Here is a 10811-nt window from a genome sequence, read left to right on the forward strand (position 1 = left end):
ACCTTTTGAGTTAGACCTTCCCTTCCCATTTAAGACTACACTGCCCGAGCCTTTGAGCGAGGCACTAGAGTGATTCTTATGAGTGAAAAGTGCCTTTCCCATGTACTTTGTGTCCCTTAAATATATTGCTCTACTGTCAGTAGTAATAAGATACACCTTCTATATCAAAACCTTACTTCCTTAAAGAAATAGTCCAATATTTTGGATATACACTTCTTTTTTGTCGGCACGTTTCAACCTGCAATAATGTATTCATCTTTTGTCCAGCATTGTCTAAGTTGCGAACTTGTTAGCAACATTATTATTTACACATTCAGCAGCCGTGGAGCAACATGATCATTCATTTTGAGTTGTATTTCTGTCTACCTGCTAAATGTAAGTCCAATATTCACTCTCTTTTAGCTCTAATTTTGGTCTCTCCATCAAATCCCGACGAAAATATTTCGCTCGTTCGCTGGTAAATGCTCCACTCTGTTCACCAGCTATAGTAGCTAACTGTTTCTGCCTAGTGAGCAGATACAGTGGGTTGATCAGAGCCTTGTTTTAGGCAAACAGCTTCCTGCTTGCCGAAATCAACACCATGAGAGCGGCGAGAGTGAACAGAACTCTAAAGTTGCTGACTGGACAGATAAACAAGCAGCTGAAACTCACTATGAAGCTCTGTAAAGCCGAGGGGATTCAGGTGATAATTCTGACGGTTCATCACATTGTCATTTGATACGTTGGTAATATACTAAATATTTTATATTTTCATATTTGTAATGCTTCAATCAATAAAAAACAGAAGTAAAAAATGTGTGTTTGGACAGAGCGTGGCTGTTTTCCTCTCTTTCCAGTCTTTATGCTAAGTTGAGCTTAGCATAAAGACTTCATATTTACTGTACAGACATTAGAGTGGCATCACTCCTCTTATTTAGCTCTGGGCAAAAAAGGAGAATAAGCCAATTTTCCATAATGTTGAACTATTTCTCTAAGACTTATAAAAAAATGTTTTGCTGATGCTTGATAATGAATAGAAGCTGTGGAACAAGTAAAACACTTCTCAAACTGAAGTGAAAAAACGGTGAAGGCTGGAGCCGGTGGCTATCTCTGTAAATAACAGCACATGGAAGATTGGAGGCTTGTTGATTTGCAGCCGAGAGGACTGTTGGTGTCCAGCTATGCCATGCCAGAGAGTCACAGGGCCATTGTAAAATCCTCCTGATGACAGACAGATGGCGAGAGTGGAGGAAAGGAGGAGAGGGCATGATGGTGTGGAGATAATAGGAAGGAATCGGGATGTCTGAAGAAGTGTGAAATCAGATTTTCAAGCTGTTTTGATTATCAGATCATCTTATTTGTCAGAAGCACCAGAACGGAGGGAGAAAGGGTGAGTGGGGACAAAAGAGGAGAGAGGTGGGGCGGCAGAAACTCGAAAGTGAGAGAAACTCTATCTCCCCTGGTCTTTCTGCGTGTAACCCATGTCACATTCTCACCTGTTGCCGCTCCATCAATCTCCCCGCGCCCCCCTGCCAGGAAGGTGTCACTCAGCACACACCCACGGTGTCTGTGCGCGGTTTCACGCCAGGACAATGGCAGCTCAGAAGGACAATTTATAGCCAAAACCATTGTCGGCGTGCATTGTGTGTCCCTCTGCTTATCTGTGTGTTTTTTCTGTCTCCAAAGTGATTAATCTGAGGAGAGTAGGGACTTGTGGCCAACCGTGATTTATGATGACTCACTCACAAACGTATGCACGGCCAAGCCTGCATTTACGTCAGTATTTTAAAAAACACCTGATATGCTATTAAATGTTCTTGATCCAGGTATCCAGTATCTTTATTTATATTCATTTATAATGTTACTAACCACATGATGCAGGTATTTGGTCATAGACCAAATTATGGTACAAATAAAAACGTCCCCCATGTGAAACAAATATGTCAATGGTGATGTTTTTGTTACGTATCTTGCTTACTTCAGGAACGGCACTTCCGTTAGTATTTGAACCTAAACGATGATCTATTCCTAAACGTAACCAAGAACTTTTTTTTGCCAAAACCTAACTGAGTTTCCAGTGTAGACGGACGTTTATTTTGTTGTATGAGGATACTTTGCGCTCTTTAGTCTACGTCAACTTAATTGACATAGATTTTGCTCCTGTCATCATTTCTATGGCCACGAGTGGCCGCCGCCTAACAATAAACATAGATATAATTCGTAATAAACTGCTTGTACCAACGACCTAAGGGGTCATACGTTGGGGGAGGGCAGTCCATTTGAGATACATTTGGATGGAAATCTGGCTACTGTTGTAATTTACTGAATAAGTGAAACCTGCTGGTGGTGCAGGAAGCAAAGTCAGAGGTTAACCGAAGTCCTTAGAATTCATCCTCTGGGCACCACGATCTTTGCCAAATTTCATAGCAATTAATCAAAAAAATGATCCAATAAAAACTCAAATGTCAAGCTCATGGTGACACTGAGTGAAAGGCCAGAGGACCATGAATGTTTTCCTGGCAATCCATCCAAAGATTGTTGAGATATTTCAGTCTGGACCAAACCAGTGAACAGACCAACCAACACACAGACTGGCAGCCATTGCCAACTCTAGAGCCAAAGTCATTTTTAAAATTAAAAAATAAACTTTGGTTCATTTTTTTTTTTCAACTAACTGTTTGTTATTGTTATTTGATTATTCTTAATGCATATATAATGCAATAATGCAACTAATAATTTCCCAGAAGCCAAAGCCATATGGTGTTTAATTCACCATATGGAATCATCTGAATCATTCATTGCATCAGTTCTCTCCTCCTGATGGGCCTCTTGTTCCTGAGATGGTTCTATTCTGCTGATTCATTGATCTTCTTGATCTGATTGCCATTTGTTTCTCCTACTTGCAGCCATGTCAGATGTAGAAGAGGAGTACGAGTGAGTAGAGCACCATCCCTCAGTTGTTTGTTTCAGCATGTATTCATCCCATAATTAACTGATAGATATGTTTCTCTGTTCCCTCTCCTCATCTCTCCAGGGAGCAGGGTAAGTTCAGCATCCATATTTGCAACACATTTTGTGCCTCTCTCAAACACAATGAACAACATTAATGAAGCTTTTTTTTTACGAGACATGAAACTGTATTTATTTCTCCGGGTCTCCTTTCTCCCAGAGGCTGAAGAGGAGCAGGAGGAAGAGCCTGAGCTGGCAGAGGAGGATGAAGGAGGTAAGGTCAGGAAGACTCCCAGAATGCAAAGCTGGTGAACAGTACAGCTGGCTGTCAAACACATGCAAACAGTAAGACAGACAATAATGGTTGTGACAATAGATACATGTCTTTCCATGTTGTCTGACGAAGCTCTCAAAGAGCCAAGCAATCGATCCCTCTCTTCTTCATCTTCATTGCTGTGAGTTTTTTGGGTGACGCTGTGCTAACTCTGACCTATCAACTTCCCCTCTATCCTGCTCTCCCATTGGCTGACACTGTGCTGGTTCGGGCTTTCAGAGCAGCAGGAGTACCACGGTACGGCGACAGCACACCCGCCATCACTCACACATTTAGACACCATGTATGACGAGCCCTAAAACCCAATGCAGGCGGAGGCTGTGTCTAGATGTGTCTTTAGTTGTTAAAGAGAAGGAGACATTTATTTGCACCTGACTTTGAATCCCACCGTTGATCGATTGATATTTCACTTTCGCATTGTGTTTTAATACCAAACGTAAATGGTGATTTAAGTCGTCATTGCTCATATACAGCACTTTTCCACATGTAGGGATAAAATCACATGTCATACCTGGACTTTGACATGTTGATCATGTCTGATGGTGTTGTAAACCTTTCCTGCTTTTGCAGCTAGTTTTTTAAAAGTATAAACAATGGAAACAAAATCAAATGTGGATATTTCTATGATATTGTCTGCCTTAGTTTAGTATGAGGAAAGATTTAAAGATGCACCTAACTTTTTTTTTTATGTTAACAAGCGGTCAAATGACCATGTGTAATGTGAAAAGGATTGCTTGTAGTGACGGACCCACAAAGAAATATCAACTACCTGCGGTACCCCTCAGCAACATGAGGTGTTTTAGTTTATTTGAGCTAATTGTTAAAGGTTTGACAATCTCTGCTCTAATCAGCAAGCAGCAGCATATACCTGCCCAGCACCAAACAGGACAAAGTTAGCAACATACTAAGACTAGCTAGACTAACTATACTAGCTAGACAACACACTAAGACTAGCTGGTGAACATTGTTCGTATTGAGAACAAAAGAAACCTGTTTTTCTTAGGATTGGTGGAGACCAAAACAAGGCTAAACGGAAAGTTAATACTGAACTTACGTCGATGACGTGAACAGAAACACATCTCCAAACAAATGCTAATGTCGCTCTGTGTCTGCTGGATGTGCACATTTATGAGATTGTTGACTATTTCCCGGCGCTGTGGCTTTAAGTTTGACATTTTCACCGGAACGACTTTGCCATTCAGGTCTTGAAGATATCAGAAAGTTACAGCTGTCGTAGCTAACCGTTAACACGCCAAATGTAAAGTGGCCCGTCCAAAACAATAGAAATGATTATACTGGTGTGCAACTTCTTTTTTTGAACATTGAATGTGTTCAGACATTCGCAATCAAACCCATGCACATAGCTGATGTGAGTTTTAGTTATGCAAGAAGTGCTCTGAGGACTTAAACTGCAGTGAGCAAGGCCGTCATGTTTTCGAGCACACGTTAGAGCAAAACATATCTACGAATAGTCAACTCCAATCTGCATGCACACAATTATCCATATGCCTATGATGCGATGGTGAATGGTCACAGAATGTTCCACAAAACTACATTTCCCTACAGCCACAGTGGTTGGTACATATAGAGTTCAACGGTGAGTTTCCGGAAGTGAAAATCCCGGTCATATTCTGAATCAAGCATTGTGATTATTAGCCGTACTGTCCTTACCATCCATGGTAGACTGGGAAGATGGAAATTGCTCCTTTAGAAGCCACAAATCTGTATGACATCGACTTCTTCACCCAAAACTTCACCCAATGCTAAAGTGTAACATCGAGGTCTGATTGGTGGGGCTCGCTGTTACAATGGAAATGTTAACCGCCCTTGCAGATGTCTAGTTATGTACAGTTTAGTATCTTTGCCTTGTTTTCCGTTTATAAATGATGTCCTTGCTCTTTTCTTTTCTTATAACTAATTAAAGACACAGCTTGATTGCCTTTCTCTCGCATGCTTGCTGTGCATTCAGTCACATTCATTTATTTAGTAACAATTTTCAAATTGTCCTTCCACATGTTTTGTGGAAACATTTTTATTCAGCCTTGTAATTATTATTTTTGCTCGTCTTTCTCTCTTTCATCATCATCATCATCATCATCATCATCATCATCAGAGGAGCGCCCCAAACCCAAGTATGTTCACATCATTCTGCATTATGTTCGGTTGCAATTTCCCTCAATCTTATATTCATCTTTTCAAATACTCTCTCAAAACTGTCATTCTGTGCCTCCCTTTTTTCCTCAGGCCCATGGTGCCTCAACTTGCCCCTCCAAAGATTCCTGAGGGGGACCGGGTGGATTTTGATGTAAGTCGTGAAAAGATCAGTTTCATTTTCTCCAAACAATTCTTGATCTGGTCCAACAATCAGCTGTCAGAGTCCTTACACGATCAAAGACGTGGATTGTCTCCTTCAGTAGTGATTTTATGAGTTTGACATGATGGAGGCCTACATTCATACAGAGTCCTAAAGATATTTCAGTGGTAAAATAGTCAGTATCGGTTGAGCCATACTGAGTTTTCTAGAGATGCTCATATGGATTTAAACGCTCCCTTTTTCCCACCAGGACATCCACAGAAAGCGCATGGAGAAGGACTTACAGGAGCTGCATACTCTGATCGACGTCCACTTTGATCAGAGGAAGAAGGACGAGGAAGAGCTCATCGGCCTCAAGGACCGGATTGTAAGTTTACTTAAGGGCCCTTCTTCACCTCGTTTGGTTGAATTTCCTTGCAGTAACTTTTTGAAGTCCAAAAACATCCAATATGTTACAGTAAAAGATTAGAGAAAAAGCTAAAAAAGTTCAAACAATTTTGTTATTTAGGAAACTTCTCTTCTTACTACCCCAACAATCATCTCACGATCCCTCAGAATTATTTTCTCAGCCTCTGCAAAACGTGTACTTATGCTGTATTTTAAATAAGAACATTTAGCTGAAAATACTTATGTACTTTTTTACTTGGTTAGGATTTTAAATGCAGGATTATGACTTGTGGTATTTCTACGTTGTTGTGTTTGTACCTTGACTTAAGTAATAGATCTGAATACCTCTTCCACATGGATCTTAATTAATAACTAAATGTATTTGTCAGAGACCTCAGAATAAAAAAAAAAGTCAAAATGTTGCTCTATGTTTAATAAGTTGCACTAAACATTTGACGGCTTCTTCACTTTGCCCTCCATCAGGAGCGTCGTCGCTCAGAGAGAGCTGAGATCCAGAGGGTTCGAGCGGAGAAGGAGAAGGACCGACAGAACAGGATTGCGGTAACAAACACACACACACACACACACACACACACACACACACACACACACACACACTTACTCACCACACAGTGATACACTCTATCTAAGCTGTAAACGGGTTCAAGTTCTTTCTCTATTTCCTCAAACTATGTGAAACCAATGTTTACTTCTATAAACAGTTGCTCAATACAAAACTGCAGTAAATCTCTTTTTCAGCTGAACAACGATAGAATTTACACGTTATTTTTTCTTGCTCCCTCATCCCGACCGTCCTTCTTCGTCTTTCAGGAGGAACGTCACAGAAGAGAGGAGGATGAAGCCAAGAAGAAGGCTGAAGATGAATTCAAGAAGAAGAAAGTGCTGTCTGGCATTGGAGCGAACTTTGGAGGCTTCCTGGCCAAGGTCTGCTGTTCCTCTCAGTAGAGCTCATGATAACGATGATGATGATGATGATGATGATGATGATGTACGACTGTGGGCCGTGTGTGTGTTATCTGTCCCAGGCAGAGACGAGGAAGGGCAAGCGTCTGACGGGCAGAGAGATCAAGAGGAAGACTCTGACTGAGAGACGGCAGCCGCTGAGCATCGACAACTTGAGGGAGGACGCGCTCAAGTGAGTCTCCCCTCAATGTTTTGTCGTAGATGTTGACAAAATAAGAGGCCAGATCCTTTTCTAAATGTAGTCTTTGCGATCCCAAGGCAAGAGGCCCAGGAGATGTGGAACTGCATCTACCAGCTGGAGTCTGAGAAGTTTGACTACATTGAGTACATGAAGCACCAGAAATACGAGGTACCACTGTTTAGCTGTAGCCAGTGATTCTGAGGTGTGTATGAAGTGATTTGGCTGCAGACACAATGTAATCTGTCGGGGTGACTCTTCACCGTCATTGTAAGTCCACTAAAAGTGCTTCTTTTTGCCGCTGACAGGCTGAGACTGTTATTATAAGTGTCTGACAGCGTTATAGAAAGAACCCTACAATGAAATAAAAGGTTTTTCTTTATCCGGTCTGTTTGTTATCGTGTCTAACCGAGTATCGCTCAAGGAGAAGTCTCGGGGAATCTGGCGTAGCATCCTCATTGTCGAAATCCGCTAAATCAGTCACGTTTCCTCCGTTGCCTTCAGGCAACAAGTCACATGACACGATAACAAACAGACAGGATCAAGTTAAAAGTTGTATTTGTCTCTGCAGCGTTCCCGCTCAAAATTGATTTTGCAAAAATCCCCCTTATATGGTCGCTTAGACACAAATCATGAGAAAATAGGGTTGAAAAATACCAAAGTTACCCTTTAAATTACATTCTGACTCTTACAGGTGTAAAGAGTTTGAAAACTCGAACTCGTATCGACTAAAGAAATTACATAAATATTCAAAAAGTGATGAATTGATCGTGAAAATAATCTCAATGATTTGAATCTCTCCACGTGACCTCTGAATTCCTTTTGTTTGCTGCTTGCAGATCATCGTGCTGCTGAACAGAATCCAACATGCTCAGAAATTGTGAGTACTTCCTTTTATACAAAATACGATATACCGTCTATCTGTTCCTACGGTCCTTGTCGCATCCTTTCTTACTTTCCTCCTCCTTCCTCCTCTCTCCCTCTCACAGTAAGAAGATCCACGGCAAAGGGAAGGTGGGCGGCCGCTGGAAGTAAACGGGGGGGGGGGGGGGCAAAGAAGAAAAAGAGAAAACATGTTTTCACAGGCAGCGTAGGAATGAAGGAATCACACGTTTCCCCTCCGTGGTCTTCTGGTGCCGGAGCCGCTCTGTAGGTGTGTGTGTGAGAAAGATATTTGATGTTTCTTGATTAATAAAGCGACATGCACTCAGTTTGGAGTTGTTGTGTGGATCACAACCCCAAAATCGGTCTGTTTTTTTCTTTTTTAGCTGCTGTACTCTGGTTTAGGTATATTATGGGATGGCATCTGAGAACTCAAACTGCAGTCAGTTGACATCTGCTTTGAATTTGTGTCTGTAATGGCCCAATTTGACAACAAAAGCTATGTTGTTCTTGAAGAAAAAGGGTTTAAAATATTTTCCAAAACCTGTAGAAAGTCTGCGATCAGTTTCTTCATTTAGGATTTACTCTTGCATCAAGTTGCAAAAAGTCTCTTTTTTTTCGGAGGAGTGTTGCCAAATGGTTCCCGTCTGTAAAACGTGATTGAACTCATTCCAAACCCTCAACTCTTAATAAACAATCTCTGCTGTTATGTGCCTCTACACGATGCTTTGCTATTGGATAATCCACAAGGTGCTGTTTTTATTGCATTTCTGGTGTTCAGAGTACAACGGTGTAGGTAAAAAAAAAAAAAGATGACAGACGACGATATAGGATATTAAAGTGTTGAATTTTGTTGCATCTCAAGTAGTGTTCTTTTGCCTCTGAATGAGGCAAAGTTCCCAAGAGATACATAAACGCGTTTTCTTTCTTTTCTTTTTTTTCTGTGTTCTTTAAGAACATAAATAAATACTGATATATTTTGCCCTCGGAGGCTCACGTTACCGCTGTGGTGTGATGAGGTTGATCCAACCGTGCGAAGTAAAATGATGTGGTTCACGTAATATCTGTCTAAAAATCTCTGAGAAATTCTAAATTTCTCTTGCAAATTTATGATCAGTAATCACAGAGAATATTCAAGTTTCTTTCTTGTAAATCCACATCTTTACTCTCGGAAATTCTGAGGTATTTCTGGTGATATTACCCCCTTACCCTGGATATGTAATTTATTTATAATGTTTTTTTTGAACCTGCAACGGCTCTAATACGCTGCCGTCCAGAGAGACTGTGCTTCAGGCGTCTTTCTGTCTGTAAAAACTATCACACTGAAAACTAGACAATAAACCTCAAAGCTGGTGTTACAGTAGATTCAATTATTCTGACTCAACCGTTTTGACAAACAGAAATGTTCTTGTTTCTATGACATTGAAGCAAGCATTAAACTGTAGGCCCTTGATTGTTTATATGTTCAATGGCCTTACTAATGTGCCGTTTATCGGTGGACCTAATACATGTTTTGAATCTGATCAATTTTTATCTTCTTTTCTGAATAATGTGGCAGTACAATGTGGAACAGGTAAAAAACAAAGCTACGGGAAGTGATACAATATGTAGATAAATAAAATGACATCCAGACAATAGAGCTGTGGCGTTAAAGAGACACTAGAGACGCACGTGGTGGGGAGTAGAGGAGCTGTTACATTCTGCTTAGGCCCCAAAAAAGCCCCCCAAGGATACAAACGGTTGCGTAACACCAATGGTGAGTGGGGAAAGTTGAGGTATGTAGAGTCTGACAGATTTAGCTTTAGATTTCAGGTTCATCAGAGTTCATCGCCCCTCATGAAACCAGCTGAGTGTCCTCAGTGCCAGAGATATGAAGAGATAGCTGAGAGCATGAAGCGTGGGGCTGGAGACATGACGTGTGTCTCTCTCTGTTGTGCAATACCAATAATTCATCTTAATACTTTAATGTAATGATCCTTCAGGTGACTATGCAGTTAATACCCAACTTTGCAGCTTTATGTAGTTTGTAAATTTGATAAAGGTTTGTATTTCTACAAGTAACTAGCATCTAGGTAGGGGGAAGCCAGAAGTCCATCATTTCAAAAAGATGTATTGGCACATAACACATTTGAAGTAATGCTTGCAGTGTTGTCATTAACAGTCGATATTACAGTTTTTTTCAATTGCTAACAAGCAGTGTTCAATACTGAAACCACGTGTTCAAAACTCTTCATACAGTCTGCATTACCAAGATTCATTTTGGCCAAACGGTTAATCTAACCTCCAAAACTCACTCAGACCAACAAAACACTTCATACATGTCTCAAAATAAGCTCGTTCCACCGATCACTGGCAACAAATTCTCATTCAGAAAACATGCATGTCACTCAGAACACACTGACCTAAAAAACACCAGCAACAGGGAGCATTACATAAATTATGAACTTTTATTTAGTTAGAATGAATTTTCACACACAGTATTTCAATATAGAATAACAGATTTTTAATTTATGGAATGTACTAAAGCATACGTATGTAACAAGAATGAATCAGAAATATATATATATTTTTAATATAGTACTTCATTTGTGAAAATACTGTAAATAGATGACAAAAGAAAAAAAAAATCCTGAAATTCCAGGGCAAAAAAAAGAAAAAGTCAACAACACGTGTAGTCTAATCACTCGTTGTGAAGTTCTGTGATGGTTCTAGTCCTCCCTCTCTCTTGGATTAGGCCACATGTTCTCATCAACATCACATCTGATGTCTTCTCTGGCAATGTATCTTGGAAAGTATCTTTAGGA

General features: G+C 40.4%; 1 protein-coding gene across 1 annotated transcript; it reads left to right on the plus strand.

The window, feature by feature from the left end:
* The first annotated feature begins 3153 nt into the window (after window positions 1–3153).
* tnnt1 (troponin T type 1 (skeletal, slow)) lies at window positions 3154–8716 on the plus strand. The gene is made up of 11 exons (XM_079176794.1): window positions 3154–3202; window positions 3482–3499; window positions 5376–5394; window positions 5507–5567; window positions 5827–5943; window positions 6447–6524; window positions 6795–6908; window positions 7010–7119; window positions 7206–7296; window positions 7965–8005; window positions 8115–8716. Exons 4-11 carry the CDS (start codon window positions 5511–5513, stop codon window positions 8158–8160), a joined length of 654 nt encoding a protein of 217 aa, XP_079032920.1. The 5' UTR covers window positions 3154–3202; window positions 3482–3499; window positions 5376–5394; window positions 5507–5510; the 3' UTR covers window positions 8161–8716.
* Window positions 8717–10811: the final 2095 nt, after the last annotated feature.

The sequence above is a fragment of the Pholis gunnellus genome (genome assembly GCF_910591455.1).
Source record: "Pholis gunnellus genome assembly, chromosome: 17".
In the NCBI taxonomy this organism is placed as follows: Eukaryota; Metazoa; Chordata; class Actinopteri; order Perciformes; family Pholidae; genus Pholis; species Pholis gunnellus.

Excerpts from the sequence above, each read along its gene's own strand:
- tnnt1 (XM_079176794.1), top strand. The coding sequence starts at position 5,511 with ATGGTGCCTCAACTTGCCCCTCCAAAGATTCCTGAGGGGGACCGGGTG. Across the intron at positions 5,944-6,446 it reads TCGGCCTCAAGGACCGGATT|GAGCGTCGTCGCTCAGAGAG; the intron begins GTAAGTTTACTT and ends GCCCTCCATCAG. Across the intron at positions 8,006-8,114 it reads ATCCAACATGCTCAGAAATT|TAAGAAGATCCACGGCAAAG; the intron begins GTGAGTACTTCC and ends TCCCTCTCACAG.